Source organism: Pygocentrus nattereri, chromosome 3 (assembly GCF_015220715.1).
Source record: "Pygocentrus nattereri isolate fPygNat1 chromosome 3, fPygNat1.pri, whole genome shotgun sequence".
Classification (NCBI taxonomy): Eukaryota; Metazoa; Chordata; class Actinopteri; order Characiformes; family Serrasalmidae; genus Pygocentrus; species Pygocentrus nattereri.
In genome coordinates, this window is record NC_051213.1 from 47,654,669 (window position 1) to 47,678,055 (window position 23,387).

The following is a 23,387-nucleotide window of genomic DNA, read 5'->3' on the forward strand; positions in this document are numbered from 1 at the left end:
CAGTGACCCTTTGTTTATTACATTTCCAGCCAAAACATCATTTAAATACTGTATTATTCACTTTCAGGAGCTCTTACTAATCCACTTTCATGCAGAAGGGCAAAGTCAGAAGAAAGTAAGTGATTAAACATGATTAGAAGAAGTAGAGGAAATGGGGCCTGTTAAACCACCAAAACTGCCAGCATCAGATAAGCAGATCTGTACATCCTTCCACTCTGAGAAGACCACTCAGCGCGGTGGGTCTGAAAGGATGTGTAGCTGATCAAGAAGAACGTCACTGAGAAAAGAAGACAAACGAAGTCAGTTGAAGTGGCACAAATCAGATTTTTTGCCCTAATGTGACTCAGATCTGATGTTTTCAGGGCTGTGTGAACACACAAACCTGATCATTTCAAATCTGACCTGAGCCACTTTCATGTGGTCTTAGATTGGATACGTATGTGACGCTCAGATCGGAATTCATGTGGTTTTTCTCCCACTGCGCGTGTGCCATCATTCAGCATTACCATGCCAACAGCACTGAACAGAAGATAAAGCCTGTAAACAGTGGAAAAGCAGCTCATCTCACCTTTTTCTCCTTCGTCTGGCTCTAATAATGAAGCTGAGAGCTGATCAGAGTTAATGAGGGTCATTAATGAGGAGCTCATGAGGGTCATTTCAGGCCGGTTCATCACATTAACGACAGATTTGAGTCTCTTACCTAAACGAGTGTGAACCATCGAGTCAGAGAGATCAGATTTGAGCAATAAGGCTTGTAAAATGAACGTAGCTTCACATGACTTTTAAAGTCTTAACGGATTATAATAGTCTGGGTGTCTCACTGGTTTTTAGAGATTTTTTTTGGGTGACTGAAATATTGGGGATCACACAATAAACCACTAGAGATCACCCGCTACATAACTTGTAAGCTGTTGCTGAACCAAACAGAACTCACTGATCTCCCACAAACTCTCGCGCTCTCCAGTTCCTAGACCCAAATAAACAAAACAGAGTTTTAAATGTACATAAACTCAATTGCGCTTGTGCCCTATTAAACTCAGCTTATTAAAAAGCTTCGCTCTGCACGTGAGAGACTTCTCGGGTTATTCCTCTGTTTATTTCCTTCTTTTGCACTATCAGTTTTCATTGGTTGTTGCAGGAATCCATTCAAATTAAGTCATTGATCAGTTTACGCTGGATTTCCCTCAGAGTTGGGTCGAAAAAAAATCAAGCATGTTTGATAAACTCCAACTGGTCTGAAACACTATCAGGAGTCCAAAAAATCAAACACAACTCAACTCTCTCTCCAACTGTCGACTCTGACCAACTCAAAAATCTACAGACTAGAGCCGACTAGCACAGACTGGGCCAGACTGAGAATCGGGGCTAAAATCTGGGTTAAAATCATGTAGTGTAACCCCAGCTTGAGACTGAAATTTGGAGTGAGTCTCCTGAAAAGAATGGAAGCTGTAATAAAGGTGAAGAGTGACACACTAAATACAGAAAACATCACATTATATCTAGTTCTGTTTTCTCTTAACCATGTTTCTGTTATTTATGCTGAAAACTGAGTAACCAGTACTTAATGGTTGTTAGTCTAGAAATAAAACAAATAAATGGTCCCTGAATTTGCTTTGGCAATATTAAACTTATAAAATACAATTATCGTTATAACACTGTCATAAACTGATCTGACCTGTAAACCTCTTTGACAAACCAAGCAGCAGCATTTTGTTAGAATTTCTAGTTTGTTTCGGTAGAAATAGTTAAAGAAGAAATAAGAAGAGGCATTTCAAGGCATGTACATCACTGAGGACTTCAGAGGGCAAAGCAGCAAAGCAGCTAAGAGCGTGACTCCACTTTAGCAATAAATGCCACAGGCCAGGCCTCCTCCTCAGGGTATCCATCAAACACGCACTGCCAAGAGTACTAACTCTATGCTGGGATGTTCATAAACAATGCATCACATCTAATAAAAGATGATTAATTAAATCAGGAAATGTGGTTCAAGTTACCCCTGAGGCTGCACGTGTTTATTAAGCATAAACAATGATGTCTGGATGAGCCCAGGAGGCCTCCTCAGAGAGGGTTTCCAAATCAGGTAGAGCAGGTATGACTGCTTCGTACACTCCATCATGCCAGGTGACCTTTAATGCCAGAATGGTCCAAAGAGAAGCAGACTGGGGTTTTATTTGGAGCCTCTCTTTAGTGCAGTGATATGCCATAACCATAACCAGCAGTTCACATTAGAGAAATATCACAATGTAGTGCATTAACCTGTAAACAGTCACCCCATTGTTTCCCTGAAATGACACACCCAAAGTAAAAGGAGCGCTGTCCACGCTTACTATGGGCTGCAGTCATGATCTCGGTCTCACTTGAAAGGAAACGCTTTTTTCACAACCGTCAGAATAACTGTGCGAATTACTGACTCTAGAATTACAGAGTCTAGAATGGAGGTAATAACAAAACCTCTGGTACATTGTTTTCACATCATGAAATACAGAATTAATCAGAATTGAATAAAAAACCTTGAAATATAATGAATGCATGCTTATATTGCTTTCCATTGTGCTGTAACATTACTTTTGACAGATTTGCCTCATTAAAATGCAATCATATCAGCAAACACACACACACACACACACACACACATCTTCTAAACCACTTACCCTTCTGGGTTGCAGGGAGAGCTGGAGCCTGTTCAGCAAAAACAGTGAAATGCAATGCATACATCATTACTTTTCCAAATTTGACATGCGGAATATGTGCCAAAATGAAAAGCAAAACCCCCATAACACTGTTTTTGCAAAGTTTGACCTTATTTTTTTTCACGTCAAATGTATGTTCCTCATTGAAATGTATCCAAAACAGTGAACACACAAGATTGCATTTAAACAGCAACGTGCAGAAAATGTTCCAAAATGAAGTAAGTGATCCATTACATTGATTTAATGTTAAGTACTGGATGGTAGAAAGCCATATAGCTCTGCCCTCAATGAAGATCGTACACAATTCTGACACCAATGCCGCATTTCATGCTTAAATGTGAATCTGCATGTACTGTTTTTCAGTCAAGCGACGATATCAAAGAGGTTTTGCTTTTCATTCTCTCATATATTTTGCATAATGCCATGGAAAAGTAATGTCATGTGTGAACTGCACTTCTCTGCAGTGATCGCTTCTTAATTTGGCCTGAATTCTGCTCCATAAGTAACACGCACTTCTATGCAAAACTGAAAATCTCACTCCAGCCACCTCAACAAAGGTGGCAACACTGTGTTCTGAGATGCTTGGAGGCATGTGATGGAATCTAAAAATCCTCTCACACATTTTTTTTAAGCTGTTTGCTATTGTGCTCACTGCCTCAACAAAAAAATATCATCTATCCTCGACAGATTGTGCTGGCGCACTGCCAGAGCTAAGGCTGAGCTGGCCACCATTCTGCGCTGCTCGAGGATGGACACCTGGACTTCTGTGTCCGAGGCAAGCTGGGAATTTCTTATTTGGTGACCAACCAACAAGCTGCGCAGCCAGCTTACCCTCGTATAGGAGTACACTATAATATCTTACTCCACTTTGGCAAACGTCGCGTATAACAGGCCACTGGCCAGCGCAGCAGGACACAAGATGGGCTGGAACGATGATAATATCAATAATAAGTAGTGTAAATTCACAAAAGATGTTCTCAGAATCAGATTGAAGTACTTTGTCTTTTCTTTTTTCACTCATTTTAATCATCTTCAAAGAGAATACAGAGCACTGTGCTGCATTAGGCATGTTGAAGCTTTCATGCCATGCAGTATGGAGCTAAATGAGAAATGAGGCCGCTGCACAAGCACTCAATGCATTTTTCATGCTATCGTGAGGTTATGATGAGAGTATTTCATATTTAGACAATTCCATGCATTAAATGGCTCTTTCTGTTAGGACTATGCCATATACAGGCCTCAGAAATAGACCATTCAGTAAGCCAGTTAGTCAGGTTAATGACCAGAGTTAGCATGTCACTGTCAGTAAGCTCATAAAAAGAGAGGCAGCATGTCCAGTTTTGCTTGTCCATCCATACAGGAGGTTTTTTGTGTCCTTACAACAAATATATGTATGTATATGTACATAAATAAATATATATATATATATATATCAAAAGAAACATATATAAATTTCGTATTACCAAAATGATAACTTTGCTTACTTTTAGTGTAAGTCAATGGAACCTGACTTTTTACCAAGTCATTTTGGTGTGTTCCATTCTCCATGAAATTTAAACACAATGTAAAAAAACTGCCAATGGATAACTTTACAAATTGTCATCACTTTAGACCAGTCAGTGTACGTTCTGTTGTATTTTGCCTTATTTTGCCTTATCAGACACCACTAACATGCGAAGAGGTACAACAATGTACTGATTAATAAATTATTTTTTGACCAGTTTCTGCAGGCATGATGATCTACGTTATATTTCCAAAAGTATTGACCCATCCAAATAATTGAATTCAGATGTTCCAATCACTTCCATGGCCTCAGGTGTATAAAGCCGAGCCCCTAGGCCTGCAGACTGCTTCTACAGACATTAGTGAAAGAATGGGTCGCTCTCAGGAGCTCAGTGAATTCCAGCGTGGTACCGTGATCGGACGCCACCTGTGCAGCAAGTCCAGTCATGAAATTTCCTCACTACTAAATATTCCACAGTTGACTGTCAGTGGGATTATAACAAAGTGGAAGCGATTGAGAACGACAGCAACTCAGCCACAAGTGGTCGGCCACGACAGAGTCACAGCAGGCAAGTCGTCACAACGTAGTCAACATGACAGAGCGGGGTCAGCGGATGCTGAGGGGCATAGTGCGCTGAGGTCACCAACTTTCTGTAGAGTCAATCACTACAGACCTCCAAACTTCATGTGTCCTTCAGATCAGCTCAAGAGCAGCGTAGAGAGCTTCATGGAATGGGTTTCCATGGCCGAGCAGTTGCATCCAAGCCTTACATCACCAAGCACAGTGAAAAGCGTGGAATGCAGTGGTGTAAAGCGCCGCCACTGGACTCTAGAGCAGTGGAGACGTGTTCTCTGGAGTGACCAATCACGCTTCTCCATCTGGAAATCTGATGGAGGAGTCTGGGTTTGGCGGTTGCCAGGACACGGTACTTGTCTGACTGCATTGTGCCAAGTGTAAAGTTTGGTGGAGGGGGGATCATGGTGTGGGGTTGTTTTGCAGGAGATGAGCTCGGCCCCTTAGTTCCAGTGAAAGGAACTCTTAAAGCTTCAGCACCAAGAGATTTTGGACAATTTCATGCGTCCAACTTTGTGGGAACAGCTTGGGGACGGCCCCTTCCTGTTCCAACATGACTGCACACCAGGGCACAAAGCAGGTCCATAAAGACATGGATGAGACAGTTTGGTGTGGAAGAACTTGACTGGCCTGCACAGAGTCCTGAACTCAACCCCATAGAACACCTTTGGGATGAATTAGGGCGGAGACTGTGAGCCAAGCCTTCTTGTCCAACATCAGTGTCTGACCTCACAAATGTGCTTCTGGAAGAAATTCCCATAAACACACTCCTAAACCTTGTGGAAAGCCTTCCCAGAAGAGTTGAAGCTGTTATAGCTACAAAGGGTGGGCTGACATCATATTAAACCCTATGGATTAAGATTTAGATTTCACTCAAGTTCATATGTGTGTCAAGACAGACGACCGAATACTTTTGGCAGTGCACGTTTCAGCCCCAAAATGCCAGCATGCTTAAACCACTGCCAGACATGTACTCAGAAAATCTCCAGGCCTACCCCCCTAGACCCCCCGTCATCCCCATATCTTCTTTCCTTCCTGAGGATATCTGCTAGCTCAGTTCTTGAGTCATTAAGTTGTGTCCACTCACTGTATGCTAGACCGCCCCCATCCCCCGCTGTTTCTGTCACTTGTTTACAGTTGAGTGGCCATTACATCACCATGACCTAAATGTGTCAAGTCTCTCTATTGCCACCACCCCCCCTCTCTTTTTCCTTCTTTCTTTCCTCCCTGCTTCAAGATGTCTTTAAACTTCTTGTCCAACTTGCCCCCTGTTGCCCCCAGAACTTAAAGCAACGGTTCGCACAAAAAAGCAGATTTACGCAGTGATACAACACAGGTTAGCTGCAGCCCTACTCTTGACCATCACTCATCCATTTTGTCAAGAGCTCAGAATGTTAGTGATGAGATACAGAAGTTTCCTAAAAAGAGATGAAAATAATTTGCTTTTTAGTAAGTGGCTATGTGCTCAACAGTGGACTGGCAACCTGTCCAGGGTGTTTCCTGCCTTCTGCCCAATGACCACTGGGATGGGACTTGGAGAATTTAATCTTCCTCCAGCTTTTTCCAGTCTTGCTTTTGCTGATGCTCTTCTAAGAAGGACAGCCCTTAGGATGCCCTCCTATTTCTCTCTCTCTCTCTCTCTCTCTCTCTCTCTCCTTCTCTCTCGCAAAAATATTTTGCTTGCACAAACATATATATGATATGTAACTGCCTCATTATTACAATAGACTAAGCAAAGTAGCTCATACTCCTCTAATGTCCACATGTTTACTTGCTGTGTCTGTAGAATAAACAGTCAGAGGTGGGAACAAGAACAAGAGGTGGGAGGTCTCTAAGTTGCAAGTACCAAGTACCAAGTCTTGATTCAAGTCCTGGGTCGGTACAGGTGAGTCTCAAGTCGAGTCCCAAGTCAAGAGTTGAGTCTTGATTCAAGTCCCAAGTCAGTGCAGGTGAGTCTCAAGTCAAGTCCCAAGTCAAGAGTTGAGTCTTGATTCAAGTCCTGAGTCGGTACAGATGAGTCTCAAGTTGAGTCCCAAGTCAAGACAGTCGAGTCTTGATTCAAGTCCAGGGTCAGGACAGGTGAGTCTCAAGTCGAGTCCCAAGTCAAGATAACTGAGTCTTGATTCAAGTCCCGAGTCAGTGCAGGTGTGTCTCAAGTCGAGTCCCAAGTCAAGATAGTCAAGTCTTGATTCAAGTCCCGAGTCAGTACAACCCCCCAGACAGACATAATGGCGCAGACAAAGAGTAGTGCAACTACAAACGAGAAGAACGTTCAAGTACTATTAAACATTAAAGACAGCAAAATAAAGCAGAAGTTGTTTTTTTATTCGCCAACTTCTTATTCTTATTTCCATTCTGCCTTAAATGGTGCAGTTACATGCCAGCGCCCACCTGCTGCTCCATTTAAGGTGGAATGAATAAAAACTCTTGAGCTTTGTGGTGAACAATGTGCTCGTTGGAGAAGCTGCTGAAATCGGTCAGATAGAGAGAGCTGTGTTTCGATTTGCTGCCATGAGGAAAAAGGTCAGTTCACCTTGTTAGTTTCTGCAGTAAGAGTTTAAGCGCTGAGCTGGGCTTAATGATGCCAATGACAGACACTTGAGGACACTGGTGTACATCAAATTTACGGCAGGAAACAAACCAGTTCACGTGGAAAGTAAGCAACTGTGGTAAGCAGCAGACCTCTCACAGTCATGAGGCTCAAGTTTGAGTCCTTGGTGTTAAAGTCAAAGTCGAGTCAAGTCTTTCTCGATTTTGTCGAGTTGAGTCCGCATCTTTGATGACAGTAGCCCCATTCTTATGTGTCTAGCGCCCCCTGGAGTACTGAGTGTTTTAACAGCCACAGTAACGTAAGAACACAAGGTGACTTTGTACAGAAGGACTTTATCTTTGCAGTGCGTTGGTCAGGCATTATCGTATTGCATTTGTGTATTTACATATTTGCGCATTTGCATATTTGCATTGAGTATTTTCTGGACTGACAGTTCCAAGTGTCACGATTGGCCCCTCCCAGTCCTGTCCACATGTTCGTGTTGTGGTTTGGTTTAGCCCATGTGTTTTTGTTTTGGTTTTAGTCCAGCCCCTTGTTTGGTTACTCCACCCCTGATTGTCTCCACCTGTGTTTCCACCAATCGTGACACCGAGTAGCCTTATTTAATCTTTGTCATTAGTGGTCAAATCTTTTTGACACTTTCACTTCTAGCCAAAATACAAAAGGACTATTTTTGACCACTTTTGGTTGAAAATCTTCAATGGCCAAACTTTCGGTGCAACCCTCCAAAGACATATCGCTGCTGTCAGATCAAAATCTTGTATCTCCAAAATAGCAACTTTACAGGAGAAGGAAAAAACATACTTGACTTTTAATGTAAGTCAATGGAACCAGACGTCTTTTCATGCCATTTTGGGCCATTTCTTTTGGACTGTTGATCATGAAATTTACACACAATGTAAAAGGCAACAGGCACTTTCCATTATCCATTAATTATATCAACAATTGAAAAATGTCAAAAAATGGAGATACAAGGTTTGGTTCCGACAGCAGTGATATATATTTGAAATATTTGCTAATGAAGCATAACAACCTTAGGAAACACACTCCTAGAAAGGGCTTTTATTCTAACTCGCCACGTCAAGCTTTGTTATGAGGGACTTTCATTTTGACACACACACTTCAGGTTTGCAAACAAACACACATTTCATCCCCGTAAACGATTGAGCCTGCCTGCAATATGAGTGTTCATAACCGCTGTGAGCAGATCATTCAGCTCCGATAATAAAAACGCAAAGGGAGAGTTTCATATGTGTCGTGCTCTGAACAGCGACTGACCGGTAGTGGCTCGGTCATCGATAGAGGCCCTGAAACGTTTAATAAGGTCAGTATCAGCGCAGATCCAGAGTATCAGATTGGTACACTGCTACTAAAAGACACTCTGAAGCTCACATGTGCATTTGTGCTGTGATGATGCACAGGCAAGCGGATGGACAGACGCACACACACACACACACACACACACACACACACACACACACACACACACCATGAGAGAACAGTGAGTGCTGCAGATGGTCTCTTTTGTCAGTAAACAAATCTGTGCTACAACCCCCCCCCAACTGCCCACTGCAGTAACAGACTCAGACACACACCGTCTCCTGTCCGTCAAACAGAGATTATAATTACAGTGACAGAGGGGCCCAGGGACTATTGATTCACAGCCACACTGACACAACCAACACACCCACCCACACACACACACACAGGATAGAGCAAAAGTGACGATAGAGCAAAAGTGACGCAGCAAAGCGCCGCAAGGAAAGAGAGGTGGAGGGTAAAGCAGAATCCCACGTCCCGCAGTTTGCTGCGCTCTTGTATTGCATGCTTGTGCACGGACAGGGTGCTTGTGACTGTGTTATCAGTGCACTTGGTGAAATTGCATAATTACTGCTTTCTCTGCTTTAAAGAATGTGACTTACACAGTTCCCCCCAACCCTTACGGCACATGCTTGGTGTCTTGGGCCCAACCCCATTTCTTCCTTTTACCCCTACCCCTTGTTTTCGAGTGTCACCCTATCCCCTTGGAGCTCAGTTAAAAGGGGTAGTGGTTGAAATCTTGACCGACGAATTGGGACCCTCAAATAAAAAAAACCCCAAAAAACATTCCTTCATTAACAGCTACTAGCGCTGCTCTGCAGACGACCCTGCCGGTCTGCAGTGACAGCATTAGTTACATTTAGGGCATCATATGCCTTCAAACAGGGGGGCAATTATTTAACATGGCCCAGGCGTAAGGTGACAGGCGTCAGAACTGCTGGACTATTTAAGGTGGAACGGGAACGTTAGCTAGCTAGCTACCGAGACATTAGCATGCTATTAACGATTTTTTCATGCTTGTTATGAAGAAAAGGACCATAATACACTGAATCGACATCAAACTAAGAAAATCCAGGAGAAAATTCTCACATTTGCAGGTTTCCTTGGTCGCTTGTGCTCCATCTTACCGGTTTTTCTTCTTTTCTCATAAAACTCTGTTTGGAGCCTCTGAAAAACCCCAGTTTGGAGGACCACACAGCCCAGACACTTCGCCCCACCTCTCTATCTCAGCAAAAATCGGGACGCCCTACCCCTAAATGTGAACGCGCAAAACAGAGAGCTAAGGGCTCAGTGGCAGGGGCAAGGAGTGAAATGGGACTGGGTCTAAATTTGGCTTCTAAAGAGTAACTACACTACGTTCAGCTGACTCCACCCTGGCTCATCTTTGAAAAATGCTAAAAAAACGGGAGAGGCACTGCAGTGAGGCTTGGGTTTGGAGGTGGGGCTGTGAGGGAAACCGGGTGGGCTGGGCTGCTGTGTTATTAGAGCTAGAGTACGATAGCCATACGGAGAGCGACAGAATCAAACGGCACTTTTGCAAATGAGAGTCTTATGAGGTTTTCCTCTTCTACCATCCCCCATCTTCGACAAGGCAAGGCACCGCGTCTTGAGCCTTAACAGTACGAGCTGCTGACTCCAGCAGCCAAAAAGTCAACGTAGTGCCAGTAAAACGATTAGTAGTGACTTCTAATTATCTGTTCAGCAGGTCCGTATTCGAAAAAAGTTCAGACGAAATGCTGATGGAGTCGGTAACAATGGCCATTTAACGTTAACCTTTCCTGAACCGTTTCGCTTTCCGCTTTCCAGTGTTGCTTCCTGTTGAAGGCCCAAGGGTTTGATTGTGAAAGGAAACATGAATCGGATGCAACAGCAGCAGCTTTATGGGGACTCCCAGTAATCCTCACTTAATCGGTCCTTCAGGTTACCTACTCATACGCTGAACATTATCAATAAACAATTGATAATTACAAACTAAGCTTAGACTAATTGGGTTATTCACAGCTGGTAGAGACAGCTGGCAGCCTTGTGAGGTGGTGCTGGGGGCATTTAGCTCAGCGCATCAGTGGTCATCTCCAATGCTTCCATATTGATGAATGCGGCACTAGTAGGGCGTCGTCAAGCAGCGGTAACTGATTAAATGATTTGCATATTGTGATGTGTCATTGTACTTTGGTACTTCTGGCCTGTAGCAGAGCTGAACCAGAGGGGCGCTGCAGAGGCGGAACCGACCACGATAAAAACGATGTTTTTACTTGTATTAGAACCTTGGCCCTGCTGGCAGGCCCAGGCCATTTAAGGGGTTAACGACATACAGTGTCTGCCTAAAACGTAAGAGATCCAGACATACATAGTTAGACTGAAATGAAAAGGCAGAATGCCACCTTCACCCGGCGGTCTACCTGTGACAGGCCGATGAATGGCACTGGTAACGTTATGGGGAGACGGCTGAAGGTTTCTCTTGTTTATTCTCTCTACAGAACAACAGATTTCTCTTTTGCTGGCTCAACTCTTCGGCCTCTTTCCCTTCAGACAGCTGGGATGATTGAAAACCTCACCCGTTTTGTTTTATATTGCAGTTATTACAGACATGAACCACGCGGCACGTCGTATTCTTCATCTGTCAGGATGATTTATTAACCAATGCTATAAGAGCGGTGGCTCTATGAGTGTCACTGTCGCTGCTGTCATCACCACCTTAATAGTGCTGTGTCAACAATAGCAGCGGTGACAACTGGCGTCAGTGCAATACTATATACTGTGTCCGTGTTGCTAACAAACACTGAAGTCAATAGTCACCGAAATCTTTTCAGCAAAAACATCCCCTTAAACTTCCCTCAACTCGCTGAGACTGCATCCAGGTCTTTATGTTGTGGTTTAGGACTTATTATGACTGGGATTACATTTGAAATTACTAATTTTTTCGGAGGGTTTCATTCCAAACTCCATGTTTATGAATGAAATGAATGTTAAACCTATATTGTTGGTCTTTATTACAGAAATGACAGCATGTTTTTGAGCTGTAAGTGTGTTAAAGATCAGCTGTTATTCTTTTCAAACACAGATGTACACAGATGTTACAAAAGGATATACCGCATGAATTTCACCTGGAATAAAACTTCATTCTTAAAAATCTGGATTAAGATTTATCCATAAAAAGACATGCGTGCATACAGCAAGGAGTCAGACTTCACCTGGATGCTGTTTGAGTGGCCTAAACAAGCAAACTTCAGACACCATACAGGCCTCGGCTGACGGACTGCATTACAGCTTTCGCTTTAATGCTGGTCATTTCCACAGCACTGTACTACAGAACTCACCTAGACAGGCGGAGCCGTTCTGATTGGGCTCATATCCCGCATCACACATGCACCCTCCTACAGGAACCATCCAATCACCCTCTGCGTTACAGTGCATCCGGGGTGCCGTCCCGCCTTGTGAGTGGCTGTGAGGAACACAAGTCCCACCAACAGGCACCAGGGCTGTCGGCTCCGCCCCTGAAGGCGTGGCTGGGTAGGAGGCCAGGAAACGACTAGTGGCTGCACAGCGGCGGTAAAATATGGACACGCCCATTAGTGACACACATGCTCCGCTGTCTACTATAGCAAGTACAAACCTGAGAGAGAGAGAGAGAGAGAGAGAGAGAGAGAGATGAAGGAAGGTTAGAAGATGCCAGAAAATGGCTTGTGTCTCTCACAGGGTAACCATGGCGACCGCTAAATATCTAAAACTAAAATAGCAATAAAAAACAATAAAATTGCATTTCCTGAAAAAAATCCAAAGTGACAGCACCGCACGCTAAGATGCTGCTAGGCAGTTGCTATGGTAACCCCAATGGTTGCTAGGCTGTTGCTAGACACTCACTATGGTATCCCAGGTGGTTGTTATGGTATCACAACTGGTTTCTAAGTTGTTGCTGGGTGGTTGCTAGGGTGCTGCTAAAAATAATGCATGGCCACATTGTATGAGGGTGTGGGAATGAGATAATTAAATCATGGCAACAGCTTAGTAAGGCAATGAGATCAAGGCTCAATTATCTCATTCCTATACCTTACTAATTCATGGCTACACATTAGGATGCCTTACTAAGTCATGGCCATGACTTAATTATCTCATTCCCATGCCTTACTAAGTCATGGCCACGCATTAGAATATCATTCCTATGTGTTTTTATGGGATATCACTAGCAGGGCTTTGTGGTGCTCTCTGTAGAAGATGGATTCATTTCTTTTCACTTAGAAAATCAACAAAACATGTCATTCGACCAGGGGAGTTACATTTTTCGCATAAGGCTAAAAAACGGCCGGTCATTTCATTAAAACCACCTACTAGTATCTCCACTCACTGTCCGTTTTATCAGCTCCACTTACTGTATAGCAGCACTTTGTAGTTCTACAGTTACAGACTGTTGTCCATCTGTTTCTCTGTAACATGTCTTTTGGCCAGGGGCCCCCAAACATACAGATTTTTTAAACATACAACTGTCGATTTTCCAAAATATAAAACTAACACAGATTGCAAGAAGTGCAAATGATGATAGTGGGGGTGCTGGGTGGGCTATGAAAAAAATAGAATTGAAAAATATGGGTCACTTGATAAAAAGGCTGAAAAGCAGTGGGCTAGAAAAAGCCACGCTAATAGGAGGACTGGTGAATTCCTTTTGTCCGCTTTTGCTTTTTCATATCCAAACTCCATTACTGCAAATATTAGCATTGGACGCCGCTGATATTTACTCAGTTCAATTGCTTTGGCTGTGCAGGGACACTGCGGCCAGCTGAAACACATGGCCTCTAAACTCATCCCTGAACAGTGACCCGTCACATATCACCACTGGACCACGATGCTGTTGGAAAGGAAAGGAAAAGAAAGGAGAGGAAAGGTCAACGTGTGGTGGCTGCAGTACCCGCGGCGCGTCAGGGGGGCGAAGCTGCGGGTCTTGACGTTGATGCGGCGCATTCGGTCCGGTTTGTACTGGTGAGGAAGACTCGGTTCCACACGGCTGAAGCTCTTATCAGCTGCGATGGTGTCTACTTTCACCCATCCCTCTCTGGTCTCACCACTGGAAGGCTAGAGAGAGGGACAGAGAGATAAAGAGAGAGAGAACATGCGTAAAGTGATGGTTTGGCCAAGAATCAGTTTCATACACTATGCCCCTTTACCCCAAATGTGGTTGATCAGCAAAGACAGGTTTGGCGTCTGAAGTTTGCTTCTTTATGGAAGTTCATGTTCCACCAATCCTGAATCACCAAACACCACTTTATTAGGTACACCTTGCTAGTAAAAGGTTGGACCCCCTTTTGCCTTCAGAACTGCCTTAATTCCTCGTGGCAGACTTTCAACAAGGTTTTGGAAACGTTCCTCAGAGATTCTGGTTGGTTGAGTTCCTGCTGCCTTTCTATCATCTGGAACCCGTCTGCCCATTCTCCTCTGACCTCTCACATCAACAAGGCATTTTCGTCCACACAACTGACCGCTCACTGGATATTTCCTCTTTTTTGGACCGTTCTCTGTGAACCCTAGAGATGGTTGAGCGTGAAAATCCCAGTAGATCAGCAGTTTCTGAAATACTCAGACCAGCCCGTCTGGCACCAACAACCACGCCACGTTCAAAGTCCCGTAAATCCCCTTTCTTCCCCGTTCTGATGCTCGGTCTGCACTTCAGCAAGTCGTCTTGACCACCTAAATGCCTAAATGCATTGAGTTGCGGCCATGTGATTGGCTGATTAGCTATATGTGTCTGGTGAGTGGCCAGTGAGTGTATAAACATACAGAAAAGTATGTTGCATCCCTAAAAGCAGTAGTGGTCCAGTGTTTGCGCTATTTATATCTCCTGACCACCGCTGCAAAATTATTGCTGCTGCTGCTGCAAAGTTTTATGAAATGTCCTGAAGTTGCAATTGCAAAACTACAGGAAGCAGACAAACATTGTGTGAACAGTCAGAGTGGAGTTGAGCCAAAGTGCCGAACTATTCAGAAGGTTTTAGCGAGCTGTTGTTAGTGAACTGGCTAGCTCAGCACACCATGAGGGGGACGTGTTGTCCTTATTTTGCAATGTTATTTGGTTCAGTTTTACATTTTGTGGACTTTTGTGGACAGTGGTGGTCTGAAATAAGTAAGTAGCCAGTGCAGACCTCTTTGTACTGTGTTAACGTTACCCAGCTAGCCAGTGAGGGCGAGCTACTGATAAGGACTGTGTTACTGAATGTACTGAACTAAACAGGTAAGACTGATGGCCTGAACCTGATCTTCAGCGGCTTGATAGTAAAAAAAAAAAAAAGAAGCTGAAGGGGGTGTCTTGGAGGGGTCTTGACCCTGTCCAATGTGTTTGTGTGTGTGTGTGTGTGTGTGTGTGTGTGTGTGTTGGGGTTGGGTATCTGACCTGCCACTGCTGCTGAAAATAATCCTAGAGGAAACACTGTAGTAGTAGCTGCCTTGAAACCTGCATTTTGTCAGTCCTTTTGTCTGTTTTTATATAATAATGTACTGTCCTGCTACTGGCTTCCGCAGCAGTGTGGGACGCGTGGCCGTGCAGATTTGAGCCATCCTGGTTAAGGTATTAGTTTCGTCAATATTGTTAGACCTGTATGCAAATAAAAGCACATAACTAACATGCAAATAGTGCAAAACATGCTTCCCTCACCTGTCATGCAGTGAGCTGCAGTAAGTTAGTCGAGTTTATTGTCAAAAGAGCGACATCAGATTGTAATGAGTTAATGAGTTAAAGGGGGAAAAGAGAGTGGAAGGAAAAGCCAGTCTCTTGGGGTTAGCTGTTATTCATTTACCTAGAATGCAGACTAGCTGACTTTTCTTGTGCACCACCTGTGGTGCTCCTCGCTCAGCCAGCTGCTGCCACAGTCTCGGCCTACAAGCCGAGAAGCTCCTCAGTGTCACGCAGCCTCCTGAACCCCTTGTGCATATGGACTCGATCTCCCAGAATACTCTGGGAGGTCACATGACAAACCATGCGACTCAGCACCCCTATCAGCGCTCCAGCTCTCCAGAATATTGATAAGCATCACCTGTGTATTGTATCATGTGATATATCTAGAATAGTATGTAGCCCGGGCTAAAGCTTAGAACAGTCGCAAGGTATTGATTCACTCTGTGTTGATCTACTGAGCGGTTTTTCTATTGTGGTATATGTCGTGTATGACCTCTGTTGGTTTTCCGGTTTATTCTCTTTTTGCCCTGCTCCTTGGATTTGTTTGCTGTTCTCTCTGATCTTGGATTTGAACTCGGCCTGTTTTTCGACTACGACTTGGATCTCTGTCTACATCGGTTAAGCCCTTCTGTAACCTTCATCTGCGAGCGTCTGGCTGTGATTGAAACCTTACACTCAGCTTCTCAGGTAAAACTGATGGTGTGAACAGCTGTGATATTTACTCAATTCCAGCAGCGTCGGACGCTCATAGATAAAAGCTTGAATGTAAGAAATGCGCATGACTTCTGGACATGAAACAATATTTAGCACTGTTTAGAGAAGCTACGGTGGGCTTCACATCTACTCGCCTTTATCTCGTTGGGGTTAGAATGAAATACTGACGTCTGTCTACGTATTGATCATTTGTGTTTTAAATGTTTTGCCCAATAAAAATATTTTAGATTCTTTGTTGTTAAATATGGTTAGTAAAATTGAAGGGACATCAAAAGTAATACACAATTGTTAATCTACTAATTACTTGAGCATCCAAAATGGTTTTTATTTAAAAGTAAACAGATGTGGCTGAAGAGCCTCATGCCGGACACAACAGGCTCATATTGAGTGTTATCATCAATGTGCCTACAAATGACCTTGTGTTATTATGGCCATGTTCTTTGGCAGTGCCCATTTGTATAACTCCCTGCCTGCAAAACATGCAATTCTCGTTTTAATTGTAGGCTTGAAAAAGACGAGAGAGGGAAAAACAGGAGATGGAAGCCTCAGTGAGAGAGAGACTAAAAGGAGAAGACATGCAAGCTTCACATCTGTAGAGAGCAACCGCGATTTGTTTAAGTAGAATTTAGAGCGTTCCGCAGGCCGACAGCATTCACCTGATCCTCTCCCACTGCTGAGCTTTCATTTGCATTTTTAAATCCAAGTTTCTTCCCCCTGAGGAGAGCTATATTAAACCACACACACTCTCCATGCGCCAGCCTCTGAAAACATGGCTTCAAAGCTTAAAACAAAAAAGACCTCAGAGTTGAACCCTGTGGAACTCCAAATCCCATGGGGAGCCTATGAACTTCGCAAAGTGTAATGGAGGGTTGCAGATTTGTGGTTCTAGTGATCTGTGCTAATAGCACTTAAATGTCAAAACACGGCCAAATGATGTTGGTTGGGAGGTCCCCAAATAGGAATTGCAATCCCTAAGGCTGATGTTTAGTGCTGTATACTGCTGCAGAAGACTGAAATGGGCAGTTTGAATTAGAAGTTAACAGGGTTGGGATGTAATGGAATACAAATACTGGGAATGTGTATTCAGAATACAGAAATTAAGTGTCTGAATTCAGTGTAAGGCAGTAATCAGAATACAGTTGCCTTTTATTTTTTTTAGGAGAACACTTTCAGAATACTTACCCAGTAAATGTAATATATACAATTTTAAAATGAGCACCAGTAGTCCTTGTTTATTAACTATTATAAAGTCCTCACCCACTATGTAGCAAACATGCACATTGAACAAACTCTAAAGAGGAGCTCAATTAAGAGCTTCCTTAAAACACTGAAGTTCCTAATTGAAGCCTGAGTAGACTGATAAATCAATGTGATCAGTTATTAATCTCAGCGTTACTGAGCTCTGCTAAAGCCTGAGTAGACTGATAAATCAATGTGATCAGTTATTAATCTCAGTGTTACTGAGCTCTGCTAAAGCCTGAGTAGACTGATAAATCAATGTGATCAGTTATTAATCTCAGTGTTACTGAGCTCTGCTAAAGCCTGAGTAGACTGATAAATCAATGTGATCAGTTATTAATCTCAGCGTTACTGAGCTCTGCTAAAGACTGAGTAGACTGATAAATCAATGTGATCAGTTATTAATCTCAGTGTTACTGAGCTCTGCTAAAGCCTGAGTAGACTGATAAATCAATGTGATCAGTTATTAATCTCAGTGTTACTGAGCTCTGCTAAAGACTGAGTAGACTGATAAATCAATGTGATCAGTTATTAATCTCAGTGTTACTGAGCTCTGCTAAAGCCTGAGTAGACTGATAAATCAATGTGATCGGTTATTAATCTCAGTGTTACTGAGCTCTGCTAAAGCCTGAGTAGACTGATAAATCAATGTGATCAGTTATTAATCTCAGCGTTACTGAGCTCTGCTAAAGCCTGAGTAGACTGATAAATCAATGTGATCAGTTATTAATCTCAGAGTTACTGAGCTCTGCTAAAGCCTGAGTAGACTGATAAATCAATGTGATCAGTTATTAATCTCAGTGTTACTGAGCTCTGCTAAAGTCTGAGTAGACTGATAAATCAATGTGATCAGTTATTAATCTCAGTGTTACTGAGCTCTGCTAAAGCCTGAGTAGACTGATAAATCAATGTGATCGGTTATTAATCTCAGTGTTACTGAGCTCTGCTAAAGCCTGAGTAGCCTGATAAATCAATGTGATCGGTTATTAATCTCAGTGTTACTGAGCTCTGCTAAAGCCTGAGTAGACTGATAAATCAATGTGATCAGTTATTAATCTCAGTGTTACTGAGCTCTGATAAAGCCTGAGTAGACTGATAAATCAATGTGATCAGTTATTAATCTCAGTGTTACTGAGCTCTGCTAAAGCCTGAGTAGACTGATAAATCAATGTGATCAGTTATTGATCTCAGTGTTACTGAGCTCTGCTAAAGCCTGAGTAGACTGATAAATCAATGTGATCGGTTATTAATCTCAGCGTTACTGAGCTCTGCTAAAGTCTGAGTAGACTGATAAATCAATGTGATCGGTTATTAATCTCAGCGTTACTGAGCTCTGCTAAAGCCTGAGTAGACTGATAAATCAATGTGATCAGTTATTAATCTCAGTGTTACTGAGCTCTGCTAAAGCCTGAGTAGACTGATAAATCAATGTGATCAGTTATTAATCTCAGTGTTACTGAGCTCTGCTAAAGCCTGAGTAGACTGATAAATCAATGTGATCGGTTATTAATCTCAGTGGTACTGAGCTCTGCTAAAGCCTGAGTAGACTGATAAATCAATATGATCAGTTATTAATCTCAGCGTTACTGAGCTCTGCTAAAGCCTGAGTAGACTGATAAATCAATGTGATCGGTTATTAATCTCAGTGTTACTGAGCTCTGCTAAAGCCTGAGTAGACTGATAAATCAATGTGATCGGTTATTAATCTCAGTGTTACTGAGCTCTGCTAAAGCCTGAGTAGACTGATAAATCAATGTGATCAGTTATTAATCTCAGTGTTACTGAGCTCTGCTAAAGCCTGAGTAGACTGATAAATCAATGTGATCAGTTATTAATCTCAGCGTTACTGAGCTCTGCTAAAGCCTGAGTAGACTGATAAATCAATGTGATGAGGCAGTTACTAATATTGTAAAATATTCTATTCCAAGGGATGATTAAACTAACAATCTTCTTCGTGGTGGACATGTTTGTGAGTGATATGCTTAGCATCAGTGTTGTACTGGACTCAGTTCAGGGAATTGGGGAGCAGCAGTGGACTGAAGCAGGTGATGAATCAGACAGGATCAGAATCGGACGATGCCCGTGGCTGGTGCAGTACAGCCAACTACACATGTGCTGCATTCGAATGCATGACACCACTGATGGTAAATCATAGGGCACAAGCTTCTTTTACTACATAGCATCACAGCTCCAGCAAAAAACTAAAGAAGACTGCAAACTTCAAACACCAAACAGTCTTGACCGACTGATGACAAAGCTCTGTAAAGTCACACACATGAGTTCTTCCACTCGTCAATGAAAAGCATAATTTATCAATCTTTATTTCCTTCTGTCAAGAAAGCAGGGGAGGAACCTTTGCAGTAGGACTGCTCCTCCAGAATAGTGTGGTTGTGGATATATCATACTTAATATTCTGCCAGTAAACTCATGATCAGATAGCAAGCACCATAATCATTTGATTTTATAGATTTGGTTTATTCTTGTAGTCTCTGAGATATTCTGTAATACAATGACGCAAGTGAGAACTAAAATGTGCTGTTTATGGAAAAGAACACACAGGAAATTAATCCCATCTAAGCCTAACAGGCTACAGTCAGCTTTCGAAGATGTGTTTAAGTCATTCCTCTTCATTTACTGCAGTTATAGTAGTTATTATGTGCTATGGGGAATTCTGTAGTGTGGGGTTTCATTTCATTTCATGACTAACTTAGGTTAATGTGTGAGGGCACAACTTCAGAATGACTGGCTCAACCTTATTCTACAGCGTACGTGGCTTTGGATGAGCTGCGTTGCTCAGTAGGCCTATGTTTGTTAAATCTTTCTCATGTGTCATTGCTTGAATGCTACCTAGAGGTGGACAATATGATGTGACACACACATACAACAGTTAGTTCCGGCCACGCAAGCTGATTGGTTGAGAAGCGTTCAATACCATTCGCCAAACTACAGACTGGCTGGAAAAAAAACAACATTAATGCTGATCTGGAAAAAAACTGACAAAACTGAGCTGAACCTGATATTGGGTCAGTTTTATGAGCTCAGTCCATAATTGAAAAGGCGAGGCTCACAGCAGATTCAGCAGCGAGTGGGTGGAGCTGGTTACTCTGACGTAGCAACAAGCTGCTCGTTAAGGAACTATAATTTGGCGGAAGGAGCTGTGAACACATATTAAAACACATTAAACGCCACACTCAAATACTATTTCGCTGTTTTTTCGCAATAACACACTCCCTCTTGTGTTCTATTGCGTAAAAATAACATCTCAGTCCTCATTATGTTACAATATATTGTGAGCATCGACAATAAGAGCAACAGACTCAGACCAGTTATGGATAATCTGTAAACACCACCACCAAAAAAACAACCACCAGTGTGTAGTAACTGGATAAACTGTTATCTGATCATTAAAATGCATGTAAACAGCTCTGATTTCTTAGATCGGGATAAGACCTAGAAATCCGATAAAGAGGCTGGATTTGAAATCAGTAATCAGATTTCTGCAGTTATCTACTCTTACTCTGATTTCTTTCAGGTTTCTTAGTCTGAGCTTGTGCGAATCAGACCACGGTACCAGAAATAAGCGAGCAGCTTAACCAAATACATGCGTGAATATTTATGTATTCGTCTTCTAGATGAGTGTGCTGTTTTTCCAGCCTGACTAATGCTTAATGGGAAATGTAGTTCATGCAATATACAGGCATCATAAAAGCATGGAGGTTACATTCTGTCCACGCGACAACTCCCATGGTTTACTGCTTCATCCTTGGCAGCACTTCACATGGGAAGAGGCTGCGGCGAGACAGAAGACTGCCAGAGAATCGGGATGTGGGTGTGTAGTACGAGTCGCCAAGGGACTAGCGCACGTACAGCTTCACGAAGTGCCAATTTTGGGTACCAAAACAGAATAACTAGAAATGATGTGGGTAAGGAGCAACCAGTAAACTCATTACACCTCTTTTGGCTGTGTGGATGTGTAATCACTATAATGTGCACTATAGATAGTATTCGATTGATGTCACACTTGTCGCTGCCACCATATTGTTGACATACCACAAAAATGTCAACACAGCGATGACAGTGGCGCTCATAAAGCCACCATTTGTACTGTTAATTAGTAAAACAAGCTGATAGATATAGACACTGAACTGCCACTGCATTAAAACTGCCTCCTTGTTTCTACTACAAAGCTGCACTCTGTAGTTCTACAGTTACAGACTGTAGTCCATCTGTTTCTCTGATACTCTGTTACCCTGTTCTTCACTGGTCAGGACCCCCATGGACCCTCACAGAGCAGGTACTATGTGGGTGGTGGGTCATTCTCAGCACTGCAGTAACACTGACGTGGTGGTGGTGTGTTAGTGTGTGCTGGTCTGAGTGGATCAGACACAGCAGTGCTGCTGGAGTTTTTAAACACCTCAGTGTCTCTGCTGGACTGAGAACAGTCCACCAACCAAAAATATCCAGCCAACAGCGTCCTGTGGGCAGCGTCCTGTGACCACGGATGAAGGACTAGAGGATGACCAACACAACCTGTGTAGCACCAGATCTACAAGGTGGACTGACAAGGTAGGGGTGTCTAATAGATATACCTGCTCTGTGGGGTTGAAGAACAGGGTAGCAAAGTATGCAGAGAAACAGATGGACTACAGTCTATAATTGTTGATATTTCCAGGTTTTTGTGAATACTTTCTATTTTGGGAGCCATTTTTTAGACACAAAGCAACACAACCGATGCACAAGCAGTGCCCCGTGATGGACACAGAATGTCTTGGGCAAACTGCTGTCGTAGAGTGATGAGTAAAGTCCATTTAAACAAAGAAGAAACCAAAAATGCTTTGGTCACTTGGTCATTTTTTCCACCGCACATTCGAAATACAAAAATGACTCAAAACAGGAACCAGCTGAACTTACGGTTTGAGTTCAGGTTCATTTCCCACCTCTGTGAGTCAGAATCATAATAATAATCGAAATGAACTCTAACCAAAAAGCTCGTCTTCTACTGTTACAGACTTGACATCGTAACGAAACCAGAACCCTTTTTGATGCCATATTGAACACTTTTCGAAAATATTCTGTGTAGAACCAGCACATTCTCCATCAATCTGAAGAACCATCTCACCCTGCAAAGAACCATAAAATCACACAAAGCGTTCTATAAGTTTTCATGGTTCTATATAGAAGCATTTTCTTTAGTGAAGAACCCTTGAAGAACCCACCAGGTGTGTAGGTTAATAGAATTATGTTGCATTTTTTTACTGGAAAATATCTGAAATGTCAGTTGCTTGAACAAATTATGTTTGGTGCGTTAAAAATATTATCAAAAGATAATTTTACTTGTTTTCAGTGATTAAATTTGAGTCATTTCTATTTAGTTTATTCTTTTTTTGGGCTCACACCTCTCATTAGTCACGTTTACATGCAGCCTAATAATCCCTTAACAATCCGAGTAATAGCTCAATCGGAATAGAATACGTCCATGTAAATACCTAAATCGGAATAGTCAGTTCAGAATATGATTCCTATCCAATTGAACGAGGTGGGTAATCCTGTAAATAATCTGTTAAATAGAAGAATAATATCCGTGTAAACGCCTGTATCCGATTACGTTCCCTATCGGAAAGTTTAAGTCCGTTCTGCATGTGCGTCGCGTCACAGTGAGAGTTTATACCGTTCAACGCGCCGGAGCAGAAACTGGTCTGCAGAGGAGACGAAGTTCATGCTCTGATCTTTAAAAGACGGCGGTGGGACGGACGTCCAGCTTATGAGTCTCAGAACACGACGTCTTCCTCTCGGCCTTCTTTAATAAGGACACGTGAAGGACGTTTTCCTGAGTCTGACGTCATTTTAAAGCAGTTAAAAACACAATCACTGCACACTGCTGCTCATCTCACTCTGACTGGTGGAAATTTACATTTCATTTTACGCCAAAAGGAGCCAAAAATAAAAGAATAGGGCAAAACAGTTTTCAGCTCCTATGCTGGGAGATTCTAGATAAGAATGGCAGTTTTTGGATCTGTAGCTGTCTTCATGTTGTTCTTGGATAGACTACTTTTACTTCCACTCCAGTCCTCACTTCGCTGCACTAGCAGCACTTTTACATGAGTATGGGTTTAGTATCATAGTAGTTACTGAGTAGTA

At 42.6% G+C, this 23,387-nt stretch overlaps 1 protein-coding gene across 1 annotated transcript in view; it reads right to left on the reverse strand.

The window, feature by feature from the left end:
* Window positions 1-23,387, reverse strand: part of ephb6 (eph receptor B6) — a 101,240-nt gene that overhangs the window by 39,014 nt on the left and 38,839 nt on the right. The window contains exons 4-5 of the mRNA XM_017706114.2: window positions 13,539-13,702; window positions 11,956-12,251 (exon numbers count right to left, since the gene is read on the reverse strand). Coding sequence (XP_017561603.1) covers window positions 11,956-12,251; window positions 13,539-13,702 — 460 coding nt within the window. The remainder of the gene's footprint in view (window positions 1-11,955; window positions 12,252-13,538; window positions 13,703-23,387) is intronic.